The 18884-nt window shown below is 47.5% G+C and overlaps 1 protein-coding gene across 1 annotated transcript in view; it reads left to right on the forward strand.

The window, feature by feature from the left end:
- Positions 1 to 18884, forward strand: part of DYSF (dysferlin) — a 259265-nt gene that overhangs the window by 79261 nt on the left and 161120 nt on the right. Inside the window, 10 exon segments of the mRNA XM_044294645.1 lie at positions 2541 to 2731; positions 4399 to 4527; positions 4606 to 4668; positions 6476 to 6526; positions 7069 to 7099; positions 10965 to 11080; positions 11458 to 11584; positions 12375 to 12478; positions 13086 to 13154; positions 18452 to 18495. Coding sequence (XP_044150580.1) covers positions 2541 to 2731; positions 4399 to 4527; positions 4606 to 4668; positions 6476 to 6526; positions 7069 to 7099; positions 10965 to 11080; positions 11458 to 11584; positions 12375 to 12478; positions 13086 to 13154; positions 18452 to 18495 — 925 coding nt within the window.

Raw genomic sequence — 18884 nt, forward strand, 5'->3', positions numbered from 1 at the left:
TCAATGGGGCCGCATCCGTTGCTCCTTTCCGTGGCCCCGCAAAAAAAAATATAACGTGTCCTATTCTTGTCCGTTCTTTGCGGACAAGAATGGGCAGTTCTATTAAAAGCTGTAGTTGCCTGTCCGAAAATTGTGGAAGGCATATGGACGCCATCCGTGTTTTGCGGACCGCAAAACACACAACGTGCATGTAGCCTTAATTACAGGGCCAGATTCACCCTTACTACAGAGCTTAGTGAGGGAAAGTTTTTAGCTATTTTAAGATTAAACTGGCAGTGCCCTCCAGTGGTCAGATGTAGTAATTGCATGTCTGCCTAAGTGTTATTAAATGCTGCCCTCCAGTGATGAGATGTAATAATTACACATCTGCCTATTTGTTATGAAACAATGCCCCCAGTGGTCAGATGTGGTAATTACACGTGTCCTGCTGATTGTTATTAGACAGTGCCCTCCAGAGGTCAGAGGTAGTAATTACATGTCTGTTTGTTATTAGACAATGCCCTCCAGTGGTCAGATATAGCAATTACACATGTCTGGCTAATTGTTATTAAACAGTGCCCTCCAGTGGTCAGATATAGTAATTACATGTGTTGATTGTTATTACACAGTGCCCCCCAGTGGTCAGACGTAGTAATTACATGTGTTGTTGATTGTTATTAAACAGTGCCCTCCAGTGGTCAGATATAGTAATTACACATCTGGTTGTCATTACACAGTGCCCTCCAGTGGTCAGATATAGTAATAACACATCTGGTTGTCATTACACAGTGCCCTCCAGTGGTCAGACGTAGTAATTACACATCTGGTTGTTATTACACAGTGCCCTCCAGTGGTCAGAGGTAGTAATTACATGTTTGGTTGTTATTACACAGTGCCCTCCAGTAGTCAGATATAATAATTACACGTCTGGCTGACTGTTAATAATCAGTGCAATCCAGTGGTCAGATGTAGTAATTACACATCTTGTGCTGTTATTAGACACTGCCCTCCAGTAGTCAGATATAATACAGTCCTAATCAAAAGTTTAAGACCACTTTTTAAGACCACGTTTTTCAGCTGATCAAAAGTTTAGGACCACACCTCCAAAAAAAAACTAAACCCCCCCAAAACAGAAATCCAACTTCCAAACATGACCTCAGTAATGAGTAGCTCCGCTGTTATTGTTTCGGCACGCTTGATGCAAGCGTTTCCATGAGGTGAGTGGGAACATTTCTCCAAGTGGTAAAGACGGCCGCACGAAGTCCATCTACTGTCTGGAACTGTTGTCCATTTTTGTAAACTTCCCTCGCCATCCATCCCCAAAGGTTCTCAATTGGATTTAGATCAGGGGTACACGCAGGATGGGCCAAAAGAGTGATGTTATTCTCCTGGAAGAAGTCCCTTGTCCTGCGGGCATTGTGTCCTGTAGCGTTGTCCTGTTACCCCACAGACGAGGGCCCTCGGTCATGAGGAATGCTCTCTGCAACATCTGGACATAGCCAGCCCCGTTTTACGCCCCTGCACTTCCTGAAGCTCCATTGTTCCACTGAAGGAAAAAGCGCCCCAGACCATTATGGCGCCCCCTCCACTGTGGCGCGTAGAAAACATCTCAGGTGGGATCTGCTTGTCATGCCAGTAACGTTGGAAACCACCATCAAGGTTACATTTTTTCTCATCAGAGAATAAAACTTTCTTCCACCTTTGAATGTCCCATGTTTGGTGCTCTCTTGCAAAGTCCAAACGAGCAGTTCTGTGGCGTTCAAGGAGACGAGGTCTTTGAAGACGTTTTTTGCTTTTGAAGCCCTTCAGTCTCAGATGCCGTCTGATGGTTATGGGGCTGCAGTCAGCACCAGTAAGGGCCTTAATTTGGGTCGAGGATCGTCCAGTGTCTTGACGGACAGCCAATTGGATCCTCCGGCTCAGTGCTGATGAAATGTTTTTGGGTCTTTAACTTGACTTTTTTGTTCCATAGCCCTCAGGATCATTTAAGAAATTCCAAATGACCGTCTTACTGCGTCCCACCTCAGCAGCGATGGCGCGCTGTGAGAGACCCTGCTTATGCAGTTCAACAACCCGACCACGTTCAAAAAGGGAGAGTTTTTTTGCCTTTGCCATCACAACGTGTGACTACCTGACAGAGAATGACAATGAATCCACATCTTTGCACAGATTTGGCCTTTTAAAGGCATTTGGTCCTAAACTTTTGATCAGCTGAAAAACAGCCTGTTTCAGTTTATTCGTTATTTTCAATTAATTGAATGCTCAAAAAATGTTTAGTCTCACTCCCATTTCTTCTTGTTGCATGTCGAAGCTCCACTTGGAACCTTGTTAAGATCCAGCCATGATAAATATGATTTTTTTGCCATTTTTCAAGTGGTCTTAAGCTTTTGATCAGGACTGTAATTACATGTCTGGCTGATTGTTATTAGACACTGCCCTCCAGTGGTCAGGTGTAGTAATTACATAGCCATTGGCTGAGTGTCTATTTCTTACTGGTGCTTTGTGGATATTGTGTGATAATTAGAAGATGTACTGGTCCAGTAATTCTTCCTTTGTTCTAGATACAACAATAGAGGAGGACACAGAAGACCAGATTGGCACCGGAGATGAGGGGGAAACAGCATCCCTCATGCCAGGATCAGAGCAGCCCAGCCTTCCCAAGAAAAGCTCTGTGGTTGTTCCTGTGCAGGGAGTCAGGAGGAAAAAGAGCATACCCAAAAAACAACTGTCAAACAAACCTCAGGATTTCCAGGTAAGTAACAGCCTAAAGATGAGAACATGACGTGAAAACATTGCAGAGCCAAGTCAGACTTATCCTGTACTGATCCTGAGTTACATCCTGTATTATACTCCAGAGCTGTACTCACTATTCTGCTGGTGGAGTCACTGTGTACATACATTACTTATCCTGTACTGATCCTGAGTTACATCCTGTATTATACCCCAGAGCTGCACTCAGTATTCTGCTGGTGCAGTCACTGTGTACATACATTACTTATCCTGCACTGATCCTGAGTTACATCCTGTATTATACTCCAGAGCTGCACTCACTATTCTGCTGGTGCAGTCACTGTATACATACATTACTTATCCTGTACTGATCCTGAGTCACATCCTGTATTATACTCCAGAGCTTCACTCACTATTCTGCTGGTGCAGTCACTGTGTACATACATTACTTATCCTGTACTGATCCTGAGTTACATCCTGTATTATACTCCAGAGCTGCACTCACTATTCTGCTGGTGCAGTCACTGTGTACATACATTACTGATCCTGAGTTACATCCTGTATTATACTCCAGAGCTGCACTCAGTATTCTGCTGGTGCAGTCACTGTGTACATACATTACTTATCCTGTACTGATCCTGAGTTACATCCTGTATTATACCCCAGAGCTGCACTCAGTATTCTGCTGGTGCAGTCACTGTGTACATACATTACTTATCCTGCACTGATCCTGAGTTACATCCTGTATTATACTCCAGAGCTGCACTCACTATTCTGCTGGTGCAGTCACTGTATACATACATTACTTATCCTGTACTGATCCTGAGTCACATCCTGTATTATACTCCAGAGCTTCACTCACTGTTCTGCTGGTGCAGTCACTGTGTACATACATTACTTATCCTGTACTGATCCTGAGTTACATCCTGTATTATACTCCAGAGCTGCACTCACTATTCTGCTGGTGCAGTCACTGTATACATACATTACTTATCCTGTACTGATCCTGAGTTACATCCTGTATTATACTCCAGAGCTGCACTCACTATTCTGCTGGTGCAGTCACTGTGTACATACATTACTTATCCTGTACTGATCCTGAGTTACATCCTGTATTATACTCCAGAGCTGCACTCACTATTCTGCTGGTGCAGTCACTGTGTACATACATTACTGATCCTGAGTTACATCCTGTATTATACTCCAGAGCTGCACTCACTATTCTGCTGGTGCAGTCACTGTGTACATACATTACTTATCCTGTACTGATCCTGAGTTACATCCTGTATTATACTCCAGAGCTGCACTCACTATTCTGCTGGTGCAGTCACTGTGTACATACATAACTTATCCTGTACTGATCCTGAGTTACATCCTGTATTATACTCCAGAGCTGCACTCACTGTTCTGCTGATGGGGTCCCTGTGCACATACATAACTTATCCTGTACTGATCCTGAGTTACATCCTGCATTATACTCCAGAGCTGCGCTCATTCTTAGTTTTGTAATTGTGCAAAGCCTACATTTCCTAGAACTGAAATCTCCAGAAATATGTTGAAGCTTTGAATATTCAGGGAATGTTGGAGGATTTCAGCTGTGAAGGCAGCAGAATTGTGATGTAATGGCTGTAACTCAGGATCAGTAGAAGGTAAGGAGGATTCAGTGGTGACATTTTGCTGTCTCCTTAGATTCGAGTTCGGGTGATTGAGGGGCGACAATTACTCGGTGTCAACATTAAACCTGTTGTGAAGGTGACGGTTGCGGGACAGAGCAGAAGAACGCGGATCCGGAAGGGCAACGGCCCATTTTTTGATGAGGTAACATTGGGGGCATTCACTGCGGGGCTGGGCGTCCTCGTCCTTCACATGTAGTAAGGTGTTGTCTTTATCTTTTAGACGTTTTTCTTCAACTTCTTCGAGTCTCCTGCTGATCTCTTCGATGAGCCTGTGTTCCTGACAGTGAGTGCTCAAGGGTCCAGCAGTGCTAGAGAAAGGGGCGGGGCAGTGACAACCTCTAGTTCATTAAGTGTTCACAACAGCTGGAATGTGAATTACACAGATCTGTGCCCCAGCTGCTGCAGAACCTCATAATACACACTTTAGCTTCTGCAGAACATCATAATACACACCTCAGCTGCTGCAGAACCTCATAATACACACCTCAGCTGCTGCAGAACCTCCTAATACACACCTCAGCTGCTGCAGAACCTCCTAATACACACCTCAGCTGCTGCAGAACCTCCTAATACACACCTCAGCTGCTGCAGAACCTCCTAATACACACCTCAGCTGCTGCAGAACCACCTAATACACACCTTAGCTGCTGCAGAACCTCCTAATACACACCTCAGCTGCTGCAGAACATCATAATACACACCTCAGCTGCTGCAGAACCTCATAATACACACCTCAGCTGCTACATAACATCATAATACACACCTCAGCTGCTGCAGAACCTCCTAATACACCTCAGCTGCTTCAGAACTTCCTGATACACACCTCAGCTGCTTTAGAGCCTCCTAATACACACCTCAGCTGCTGCAGAACCTCCTAATACACACCTCAGCTGCTGCAGAACCTCCTAATACACACCTCAGCTGCTTTAGAGCCTCCTAATACTCAGCTCAGCTGCTGCAGAACCTCACAATACACACCTCAGCTGCTGCAGAACCTCCTAATACACACCTCAGCTGCTGCAGAACCTCCTAATACACACCTCAGCTGCTGCAGAACCTCACAATACACACCTCAGCTTCTGCAGAACCTCATAATACACACCTGAGCTGCTGCAGAACATCATAATACACACCTCAGCTGCTGCAGAACATCATAATACACACCTCAGCTGCTGCAGAACATCATAATACACACCTCAGCTGCTGCAGAACCTCACAATACACACCTCAGCTGCTGCAGAACCTCACAATACACACCTCAGCTGCTGCAGAACCTCACGATACACACCTCAGCTGCTGCAGAACCTCACAATACACACCTCAGCTACTGCAGAACCTCATAATACACACCTGAGCTGCTGCAGAACATCATAATACACACCTCAGCTGCTGCAGAACATCATAATACACACCTCAGCTGCTGCAGAACATCATAATACACACCTCAGCTGCTGCAGAACCTCATAGCACACACCTCAGCTGCTGCAGAACCTCATAATACACACCACAGCTGCTGCAGAACCTCATAGCACACACCTCAGCTGCTGCAGAACCTCATAGCACACACCTCAGCTGCTGCAGAACATCATAATACACACCTCAGCTGCTGCAGAACCTCATAGCACACACCTCAGCTGCTGCAGAACCTCACAATACACACCTCAGCTGCTGCAGAACCTCACAATACACACCTCAGCTACTGCAGAACCTCATAATACACACCTGAGCTGCTGCAGAACATCATAATACACCTCAGCTGCTGCAGAACATCATAATACACACCTCAGCTGCTGCAGAACCTCATAGCACACACCTCAGCTGCTGCAGAACATCATAGCACACACCTCAGCTGCTGCAGAACATCATAGCACACACCTCAGCTGCTGCAGAACCTCATAGCACACACCTCAGCTGCTGCAGAACCTCATAATACACACCACAGCTACTGCAGAACCTATATAGAATATGAGCTGTATTACAAGTAGCGACGTTCTGCAGATATCAGTTCTGGGGCTGCACACTCTATTATTCACACTATAAGTCTGTGCTTCTGATTGCAGTTCTATTGACCGCCCTCCTCTTATACGCAGGTCTTAGACTCCCGCTCCCTCAGAACTCACTCTGTAATTGGAGAATTTCGGGTAAGTGGTCCTCGTGTCGTGTGCCTCATCTCCAGAATTCTGTAAATCCTCGTATGAAGCCTTATCTTCTACTTGTGTCTGACCTGCTGTCACACTTCTGCTGGCTTACTGAGGTCACATCTCTCTGCTCCCCTGCTGGTTCAGGGTCTGCACAGGGCTTGTTGTGCTTGAATTCACTATGATCTGTTGTCTATACAGCAGCATCCCAGCATCCACTTACTGGTGAGCGTGTGCTGGGCTTGTGCTAATACACGGCAGCCAATCTGAACACGCCGAGCTGCAGCATAAGAGGTTTAATTGGGTACGAAGCTGTCCACCATGCTGTACCATTCTGCTTATCTCTCCTCCATCTACCAACCTTCTCATGTCATTCAATTCATCATCATTTCCACGATGTTTGCTTGCTGTCAGTGAATAAGAGCATTCCTGTTTGCATCAGATTGTAAAACGTATTCCTGCTCTGTTTGCTACAATGTGTGTGTATGGACCTGGTCTGGATTATGTTTCCTGTTTTTTGATGGATTGTGTTCTCTCCTCTACAGATGGATGTTGGGATGATTTATGGAGAACCGAGTACGTTCTGATCCACAAATGTCTACTTTTTGGGTGATGTACCGGATGACTAATATACAGTAAAATTCCAGTGCTAATAGTGCAGCCATCTGTGTGTGTCCAGCAGGGGGCCCTCTGGGGTTGTGGTAATGTCCACCCTGTACTGTGGTCGCAGGCCCTTTGGTGGGGATCTTCATTAACCTGTTCAATCAGACTTCATGTGGAGGCCTCTTTGAGCTTGAGGAGAGTACTCTTAGTGGATCCACCTACATGCTGACCACTGTGCAGATGTTAGGATTGGTCCTTCAGCTGGGGTGACCACATCATAAGCTCCAAAAGGAGGACATCACTAAACCATCATTTATATACCATCGACAGAAGAGATTACAGGGAGTAGGTATAAGAGGAGAGAACTACAACTTTCTGCATGTCCAGGATGATATATTGTGATATCGGAGGAGTTGACAGGGAGGGGGCATAAGAAGAAGTGACTACAAGTCCCAGCATGTCCAGGCTGATATTGTGGGATAGCAGAGGAAGGGAGAAGATATAAGAAGAGAGAAATACAACTCCCAGCATGTCCAGGCTGGTATTATGGGATAGCAGATGAAGGGAGGTGATATAAGAGGAGAACTACAACTCCCTGAATATCCAGACCTTTATTATGGGACAAAAGAGGATATTTCAGGGAGGGGGTATAGGAGGAGAGGACTACAACTTCCAAGGTTTCTCAGGCTCACCACTTCTCTCCACTGCTGATCTCCGGCCCCTCCTGCACTGATCACATGACAGTGACGTTATCACAGGTCCTTACCACTGCTGAGCTCCCGCTCCTCCTGCACTGATCACATGACAGTGACGTTATCACAGGTCCTTACCACTTCTCTCCACTGCTGAGCTCCGCCTCCTCCTGCACTGATCACATGACAGTGACGTTATCACAGGTCCTTACCACTTCTCTCCACTGCTGAGCTCCGGCTCCTCCTGCACTGATCACATGACAGTGACGTTATCACAGGTCCTTACCACTGCTGAGCTCCCGCTCCTCCTGCACTGATCACATGACAGTGACGTTATCACAGGTCCTTACCACTGCTGAGCTCCGGCTCCTCCTGCACTGATCACATGACAGTGACGTTATCACAGGTCCTTACCACTGCTGATCTCCGGCTCCTCCTGCACTGATCACATGACAGTGACGTTATCACAGGTCCTTACCACTTCTCTCCACTGCTGAGCTCCGCCTCCTCCTGCACTGATCACATGACAGTGACGTTATCACAGGTCCTTACCACTTCTCTCCACTGCTGAGCTCCGGCTCCTCCTGCACTGATCACATGACAGTGACGTTATCACAGGTCCTTACCAATGCTGAGCTCCCGCTCCTCCTGCACTGATCACATGACAGTGACGTTATCACAGGTCCTTACCACTTCTCTCCACTGCTGAGCTCCGCCTCCTCCTGCACTGATCACATGACAGTGACGTTATCACAGGTCCTTACCACTTCTCTCCACTGCTGAGCTCCGGCTCCTCCTGCACTGATCACATGACAGTGACATTATCACAGGTCCTTACCACTGCTGAGCTCCGGCTCCTCCTGCACTGATCACATGACAGTGACGTTATCACAGGTCCTTACCACTGCTGAGCTCTGGCTCCTCCTGCACTGATCACATGACAGTGACATTATCACAGGTCCTTACCACTGCTGAGCTCTGGCTCCTCCTGCACTGATCACATGACAGTGACGTTATCACAGGTCCTTACCACTGCTGAGCTCTGGCTCCTCCTGCACTGATCACATGACAGTGACGTTATCACAGGTCCTTACCACTGCTGAGCTCTGGCTCCTCCTGCACTGATCACATGACAGTGACGTTATCACAGGTCCTTACCACTGCTGAGCTCCGGCTCCTCCTGCACTGATCACATGACAGTGACGTTATCACAGGTCCTTACCACTGCTGAGCTCCGGCTCCTCCTGCACTGGTCACATGACAGTGACGTTATCACAGGTCCTTACCACTGCTGAGCTCCGGCTCCTCCTGCACTGGTCACATGACAGTGACATTATCACAGGTCCTTACCATGGCTGAGCTCCGGCTCCTCCTGCACTGATCACATGACAGTGACATCATTGTAAGCAGTGTACCGGGGTAGGCTCCCCAGGATACAGCGAAGTCACGAACAAGGAAAACAACCACAACACCAGCTTTTGCCAAAACAGAATTTTACTTAAACGTGGTAATTAACACAACCACAAAAGCTGGGAACATACAATACATTTACATACACCCAGCCCGAAGGCTGAGACCCTCACAGCACGGCGCCCTACGATGGATGCAGGAGGAAAGGGCAGTAATTTACCTACTGGCGGGCACAACTAAACTGCCACACCTTACCTGTTATTACCCTAAAAAACAAGAATCACTGTTTGGGTGTGCGGTATGGGCTAGCCTGCTGTGCAGCACAACAGCTTACAATCTAACACAGATCTACAGTATTCCCTGTCCCATAACTGCTCTTGTAGCACGTGCCTATTCCTTCTGAGCAAAATGCCAGTCTGGCTTGAGTTTGTGGGAAGTTTATCAACTCTCCAATGTAAAATGTCTCGTTAAATTATGGAGTTCTTGCAATAAACAATAGCAACACTTGTGGCCTGACACAAACAGAGACCCTATCTAACTAACTACAGGCCTGGTCTCAGTCTTTAGGCGCCAACACTGTAAAGAGTTGCGTGCCCGATCTTACTGACCCAGGTCTGCTCTGCATCTGCTGGTGACTCTGAACAGAACAAATGCCTCTCCAACAAGCATGCGGTCCCGCAGTGTATGTGGCTTTGCTCCTCAGCTCTCATTAGCGTTCCTGGAAGCAGTCCTCGTTCCTCTGGTCAGGATCGCGATCAGCTTCACTTAGCTGCCACTCTGGTCACTGAGGTATGCTCTCACACCTGGATGCTGTCGGATCCTCTGCTGACACAGTTTCTCAGTCTCAGCTCCCTCTAAGATAGCTGCTCCCTTTCTCTTCCTCTCCTGGCTCTGTGTAACTCCACCTCTCATGAATATGGAAATATATGCAGTCTGTAGCTGTGTTTAGGAAACAGCAGCGTCTTCTGGCCAAACAGCAGAATGTCAGTCCAGATAATTTAATTTAATCTACACAAACAGTGTTCAGACAAGGAGAGCTGTTTCCCCATCTCACATCATCACAAGTCCTCTCCACTTCTCCTCTCCACTGCTGAGCTCCAGCCCCCCCGCTTTGATGACATGACAGTGACATCATCACAGGTCCTTACCACTTCTCCTCTCCACTGATGAGCTCTGGCCCCGCCCGCAATGATCACATGACAATGACGCCATCACTGGTCCTTACCCCTGCTGAGCACTGGCCCCGCCAGCACTAATCACATGACAGTGACATCATCACAGGTCCTTACCACTTCTCCTCTCCACTGCTGAGCTCTGGCCCCCCCTGCACTGATGATATGACAGTGACATCATCACAGGTCCTTACCACTTCTCCTCCCCACTGCTGAGCTCCAGCCCCGCCTGCCCTGATCACATGACAGGACATTTTTGGTAATTTATAAATCCCAGATGGACAATTTTCATGTCTGGGAAAAATAGGAGGTATGGTCACACAGCCTACAGCCAAGAAGAAACATGAGACAACAGCTCCCCTAGTGTTCAGTAATGAAACAGCGCTATTTACTATTTCAAATCATAGAATAAAAGAATTAAAAATATAACTTTCAAAAACATATTTGGCAATGAACGTGGCCTCCTCTGGCGCCTTCAAATTAGTTGTTGCCCAGATTTTCCGTTATTGGTTGTAATGTAGAAGTCGCATTCCCGCTGACCTGTACGCCGTGCCTCTATTTCAGGACACGCCTTCCTGAGAAAATGGCTGCTGCTGTCTGACCCTGACGATTTCTCAGCTGGGGCAAAAGGCTATCTGAAGGTCAGCCTATTCGTCCTGGGCCCTGGTGATGAGTGTCCGGTGAGTAATTCTCTCTTATATTCCTGTGATACCTGGCACCATGCAAACTATTACCCCTCCCCCACCGCACCATAAGCGGGAGCTCTGCAGAACCTGGCCGAGCACCAGCTGCTCCTTACCCTTGTGGAGTTATTCTTAGGACTGGTGCCGGGCGCCAGTACATATCTCGCCATGAAACTGTCTGGGCTCCGTAGCTGAAGGGGATTCTGGGAGTTTGCCCTGGCACCAGATTTTAAACACCACATGATGGTGCCAGTAGGGTCAATGATAAAACTATGGCAAGGATCCTTTAGGAGCTGGCGTCAGATCATAGGTGCCGATCCTTTTACAGATCCCACCTTACCCTGCGGAATAAATGACTCGGTCTTTATCTATAGGTGGAAAAGAAGGAATCCATAGAGGACAAGGAAGATATAGAGGGGAACCTGCTGCGTCCGGCCGGGGTGTCGCTCCGCGGGGCTCATCTGACGCTCAGAGTCTACCGCGCAGAAGATCTGCCACAGAGTAAGTGATGGACAGAGGGAAAGGAGGGACAGAGGGCTCCCCCAAAGCCACCCCCTGATACTAGGTGGACAACTGGATAAATAGATGATTGGATAGATAGATATGAGATAGATAGATAGTGTGACACAGCGAGGGGTTTTGTCTGGAAAGGCAGGTTTTCCTCCCAACATGTGCGGCTAGGCTGGTTTCCAGCCAGGTGAGGTCAAATACCACAGTTTATGTGCCGGTCCGGGTTTTGGCAGCACCTGGCTGTCCCTAAATAGGCAGCTGGGTTCAGAAGCCGGGTCTCTGTGTTTGGGATCTGGGAGCCTTGTGTCTGGATGTTTGCTACCTGTTTGGCGTGAAAACAGGTTGGCGCTGCTATCAGCAAGGACTCTTTGAGGCAGAATTGCTGCATGTTGTGAATTACCACCAACACCGCAAGGCGACTTTTTGCTTGAATATGACTGGTTGTTTTGTCACTTGTCTAAAGTGTGAATAAAACACTGAACTGTTTGATCCAAAGAACTTGTTGTTGCCTCTTTACTGCGTCTGCTAATCCTGTCTACCAGAGCGAGTCCACACAATAGATAGATATGGGATAGATAGATAGATAGATATGAGATAGATAGATAGATAGTATTTCTTGGTGGGTTCCTTGAGGTGTGTCACCTGTGATCCTTCCCACTCTAGCAGTGATGCTTCCGGGTCGGATCAGACAGTGGACCATTCATTACACGCTCCAGCCTCACATTTCACCCCACTTTCCCCGGTTTGTGATTTACTCTCAGTTCTCTCTTTTCTCCGTCAGTGGATGACGCCATTCTAGACAACGTCAAGCAAATTTTTGGGTTCGACAGCAACAAGAAAAACCTGGTGGATCCTTTTGTAGAAATCAATTTTGCCGGGAGGATGGTAAGTGACTTGCATCTATGCTGAATGTCATGTTATACACATGCACCCATGGGCGCTCAGGGAACTTAGATAAGTTGTGTTTCTTTTTTTCTGGGTTTTAATTAATGTATAACAAATATAATGGGATATATTATATAGCTGCATTATGTATTATGCCTATGGCAGGGCCTTTGAATCCCTGTATCATGCACCACCCCTGCCAGCCCCATGTTGTTACCCTGGCTGCAGTAACACTGTGTACCAGCAGGTGGTGCTGCATGCACATTTATAGACATATCTACTCTACTGTATATACATTTATATACTGTCTCCTTGTCTATATGGATTATAAGTGATGATTCCATATAAATGTGCCACCCCCCCCGCCACATGTATCCACTGAGACTGCCCCATGTCCATGCTTCTTATTCCCAACCAGGATGCTTTCCACAGCGTTCTTGTGTGGGGGAAGGGATTGACAACCATTTTGAGTTTGATTTCAGATAGTTGGGTGTCAGCAGCATTTTTTTTTTGTCTGCAATTTATTGAATGAGACTGTAATCTGTCAGGATATATATAATCTTCAGGGTGGGGGAGGGTAAACCTTTTTTTTTTTTTTACCTTTTAGATTTGCAGTAAGATTTTGGAAAAGAACGCCAACCCTCAGTGGAACCAGAGCATCACGTTACCCATCAGGGTGAGTACCCACCACATTAATGTACTGATCGGTTATATTTATAGGCTGTTATCAGCCCCCCCCCTCAAATACGAATGTATTCAGACCCCAAATAAAAGCTACATAGACCGAAACATAACAAAAGAATACAAGTGGGTGAAAACAAATATTTTCCAAATTTCTCCAAAGAGCTGAAAGTGGAGGAGTCTGGACGCGGAATTAGTGATGTTTTGTCCAAATTTATGGCCCAGACCAGTGATTGGCATTGTTATCACATGACATTGTTTCACCATGGTGGTCAAACACTGGCAGCGTGGGACCAGAGGACTGAAGAGCCATGATTAGCACATCACTGCCAAATGTGCATATGTCCCTTTAATAGTACTCAAAATATCCCAGCCACAGTGCCCCAAAAATATCTCAGCCACAGTGTCCCTTAGATATCTCAGCAACAGTGCCTAATAAATGTCCCATCCACAGTGCCCAATAAATGTCCCATCCACAGTGCCCAATAAATATCCCATCCACAGTGCCCCATAAATATCCCATCCACAGTGCCCAATAAATGTCCCAGTTTCAGTGTTCCATAAATGTCCTATTTACAGTGCCTGATAAATATCACAGCCCCAGTGCCACATAAATATCCCAGCAACAGTGCCCAATAAATGTCCCATCCACAGTGCCCCATAAATATCCCAGCTACAGTGTCCCAAAAGTATCCCAGTCACAGTGTCCCATAAATATCCCAGCTACAGTGTCCCAAAAGTATCCCAGCCACAGTGCCCCATAAATATCCCAGCTAAAGTGTCCCAAAAGTATCCCAGCCACAGTGTCCCATAAATGTCCCAGTTACAGTTCCCCATAAATATCTCAGCCACAGTGCGCAATAAATGTCCTCGTCACAGTGCCCCATAAATATCCCAGTTAGTGTCCCATAAATATCCCAGCCACAGTGCCCCATAAATATTCCAGTCATAGTGCCCCCTAAATATCTAAGCCATGGTGCCCCCTAAATGTCCCAGCCACAGTGCCCCAAAAATATCTCAGCCACAGTGTCCCTTAGATATCTTAGCAACAGTGCCCAATAAATGTCCCATCCACAGTGCCCTATAAATATCCCATCCAGTGCCCAATAAATGTCCCATCCACAATGCCCCATAAATATCCCATCCAGTGCCCAATTAATGTCCCAGTTACAGTGTCCCATAAATGTCCCATTTACAGTGCCCAAAAAATTTCACAGCCACAGTGCCCCATAAATATCCCAGCCACAGTGCCCCATAAATATCCCAGCCGCAGTGCCCCCTAAATGTCCTAGCCACATTGCCCCAAAAATATCACAGCCACAGTGCCTCTAAATATTTCCAGCCGCAGTGCCCCATAAATTAATCAGCCACAGTGCCCCCAAAATATCCCAGCCACAGTGCTCCCGAAATATCCCAGCCACAGTGCCCCATAAATGTCCCGTTCACAGTGCCCCATAAATGTCCCGTTCACAGTGCCCCATAAATGTCCCGTTCACAGTGCCCCATAAATGTCCCGTTCACAGTGCCCCCTAAATATCCCAGTCACAGTGCCCCCTAAATATCCCAGTCACAGTGCCCCCTAAATATCCCAGTCACAGTGCCCCCTAAAATATCCCAGTCACAGTGCCCCCTAAATATCCCAGCCACAGTGTCCCATAAATATCCCAGCCATAGTGCTCCCTAAATGTCCCATTCACAGTGCCCCAAAAATATCACAGCCACAGTACCCAATAAATGTCCCAGCCACAGTGCCCCATAAATATCCCAGCCACAGTGGCCCATAAATATATCAGCAACAGTTCCCCAAAAATATCTCAGCCACAGTGTCCCTTAGATATCCCAGCCACAGTGTCCCTTAGATATCCCAGCCACAGCGCCCAATAAATGTCCTATCCACAGTGCCCAATAAATATCCCAGCTACAGTGCCCCAAAAGTATCCCAGCCACAGTGCCCCAAAAGTATCCCAGCCACAGTGTCCCATTAATATCCCAGCTACAGTGTCCTATAAATATCCCAGCCACAGTGCCACATGTCACGAACCAGCGGGTGTGAACCCACTGTGCCACGTGTCCTACCTCCTCTAACCCCTCGATCTTCACAGTACCCCTTATGGTGGGGATAGACTTTCCTAAGGGGAACACCAGTTTCTACCTCTTGAGGAGGATAGGCACACGAGGCAGCTGGTCCAGGTGGGCCAGGAGGTACCTGAGAAAGGTACCAGAGGTACAGTCATTGTCAGCAGGCTGAGTCGTTACAAGGAGCAACAGTGCAGGACCAAAGGATGAGGCAGAGGCAAAGTCAGACAGGCAATAGGTCAGGGCAGGCGACACACATACAGGTCAGGCAATCTTGATCGGCAACAGGAGAGTCAAGGCAAGCAGGCAAGGATCAAACATGTAGCAGAGTCCAGGAACACAAGTACAAGTCAGGAAAACAAGCGGATATCAGGAACCTTAGCAGAACACAAGGACCTTGACACTGAGGCATCTGGAAAGGGGGCTGAACCACTTATATATGTGCAGGAGGGCTAGGATTGGTTGCGGGGTCACATGATCCCACCCATAAAACACAGGAAGTGACGGGCTCCGACCCTTAAGGAAATGCTGCAGGAAACAAGCAGCATGTATGCATGCTGTGGCCAGGGCTGAAAGGAAACACTGGCAGCAGATCACTGCTGAACACGGCGCCTGGGACCACAGCGGTAAGCAGGGGAACAACGGCGCACAGCAGCCACTGTTACACCCCAAAAGTATCCCAGCCACAGTGCCTCATAAATATCTCTGCCATGGTGCCCCATAAATATCTTAGCCTCAGTGCCCCATAAATATCCCTGCCACAGTGCCCCATAAATGTTCCAGCCACAGTGCTCCATAAATATCCCAGCCACAGTGTCCCAAAAGTATCCCAGCCACAGTGCCCAATAAATATCTCAGCCACAGTGCCCAATAAATATCCCAGCCACAGTGCCCCATAAATATCCCAGCCACAGTGCCCATAAATATCCCAGCCACAGTGCCCAATAAATATCCCAGCCACAGTGCCTGTAAATATCCCTGCCACAGTGCCCCTAAATATCCCTGCCACAGTGCCCCATAAATATCCCTGCCACAGTGCCCCATAAATATCCCTGCCACAGTGCCCCATAAATATCCCAGCCACAGTGCCCATAAATATATCAGCCACAGTGCCCATAAATATCTTAGCCTCAGTGCCCCATAAATATTCCAGCCACAGTGCCCCATAAATATTCCAGCCACAGTGCCCAATAAATATCCCAGCCACAGTGCCCAATAAATATCCCAGCCACAGTGCCCCATAAATATCCCAGCCACAGTGCCCCATAAATATCCCAGCCACAGTGCCCCATAAATATCCCTGCCACAGTGCCCCATAAATATCCCAGCCACAGTGCCCCATAAATATCCCAGCCACAGTGCCCCATAAATATCCCTGCCACAGTGCCCCATAAATATCCCTGCCACAGTGCTCCATAAATATCCCTGCCAAAGTGCCCCATAAATATCCCTGCCACAGTGCCCCATAAATATCCCTGCCACAGTGCCCCATAAATATCCCTGCCACAGTGCCCAATAAATATCCCTGCCACAGTGCTCCATAAATATACCAGCCACAGTGCCCAATAAATATCCCTGCCACAGTGCCTCATAAATATCCCTGCCACAGTGCCTCATAAATATCCCTGCCACAGTGCCCCATAAATATCCCTGCCACAGTGCTCCATAAATATACCAGGCACAGTGCCCAATAAATATCCCTGCCACAGTGCCCCATAAATATCCCAGCCACAGTGCCCAATAAATATTCCAGCCACAGTGCCCATAAATATCCCAGCCACAGTGCCCCATAAATATCCCAGCCACAGTGCCCCATAAATATACTAGCCACAGTGCCCCATAAATATACCAGCCACAGTGCCCCATAAATATCCCTGCCACAGTGCCCCATAAATATCCCTGCCACTGTGCCCCATAAATATCCCTGCCACAGTGCCCCATAAATATCCCTGCCACTGTGCCCCATAAATATCCCTGCCACAGTGCTCCATAAATATACCAGCCACAGTGCCCAATAAATATCCCTGCCACAGTGCCTCATAAATATCCCTGCCACAGTGCCCCATAAATATCCCTGCCACAGTGCTCCATAAATATACCAGGCACAGTGCCCAATAAATATCCCTGCCACAGTGCCCCATAAATATCCCAGCCACAGTGCCCAATAAATATTCCAGCCACAGTGCCCAATAAATATTCCAGCCACAGTGCCCAATAAATATTCCAGCCACAGTGCCCAATAAATATCCCAGCCACAGTGCCCAATAAATATCCCAGCCACAGTGCCCAATAAATATTCCAGCCACAGTGCCCAATAAATATTCCAGCCACAGTGCCCATAAATATCCCTGCCACAGTGCCACATAAATATCCCTGCCACAGTGCCCCATAAATATCCCTGCCACAGTGCCCCATAAATATCCCTGCCACAGTGCCCCATAAATATCCCTGCCACAGTGCCCCATAAATATCCCTGCCACAGTGCCCCATAAATATCCCTGCCACAGTGCCCAATAAATATACCAGCCACAGTGCCTCATAAATATCCCTGCCACAGTGCCCCATAAATGTTCCAGCCACAGTGCCCCAAAAGTATCCCAGCCACAGTGCCCATAAATATATCAGCCACAGTGCCCCATAAATATCCTAGTAACAGTTCCCCAAAAATATCCCAGCCACAGTGTCCCTTAGATATCCCATCCACAGTGTCCAATAAGTATCCCAGCCAGAGCAATCCGTTCAGGATGCATCTTGATGTCTTCAGTTCAGTCTTTTTGACTGATCAGGCAAAAGATAATACCATCCAAAATGCCTGATCAGTTGCCGGAATGCCGAATCCGGTATTAATTTACATTGACATGTATTAGTGCCAGGTCCAGGATTAAGAAACACCTGAAGGACGGATCCTTCCTTCCGGTCTGCGCATGCGCAGACTGGGAAAATTGTGAAAAAAAAATACAAGACGGATCCGTCCATCCACATGACAAGCGGAGAGACGGATCTGTTCTTGCAATGCACTTGTGAGACGTATCCGTACCCGTCTCACAAATGCTTTCAGTCACATCCAGATTGGCGGATCCGGCAGGCAGTTCCGACGACGGAGCTGCTTGCCGGATCACACTGCCGCAAGTGTGAAAGTAGCCTTATCCTTGCGGTTGATAAATCTGTCCAGTCCTGTTGTAGCTGCGGAGTGTGACTGTGATTTTTCCATCCTAGTTCCCGTCTATGTGTGAGAAGATGAGGATCCGGCTCACAGACTGGTGAGTAACTGCAGCTCCTAGGACCCAGGCCCCGTAGCTATCCGATAGCCTATCAGAACATGATGGGAGTTATAGTTGTGGAGCCATGGGTTGCAGCATGATACATAGGAGGAAGAAAGATGTAGCAGAGCTGAGTTCAGAGGCAAAGCCTTATCTTGGCTTATGATGCAGAGTATGTGCCATTTTAGGTACTCCTGATTTCTTGCATTGCAAAGCAGGTCTGTGGCCCCTGAGGCACCAGGGCCCAATTGCAGCTGCACCCCTTTTGCTTCCACAGTAAATCCATTTGACATGATGTGCTGTGTGATCTGGTTTCTGTAGGAAACAGCAATGACAAATTCAGTTCTGCTACATCTGTGTATTACGGAGACCACACGCAGTATGAGACC

Source organism: Bufo gargarizans, chromosome 1 (genome assembly GCF_014858855.1).
Source record: "Bufo gargarizans isolate SCDJY-AF-19 chromosome 1, ASM1485885v1, whole genome shotgun sequence".
NCBI lineage: Eukaryota > Metazoa > Chordata > Amphibia > Anura > Bufonidae > Bufo > Bufo gargarizans.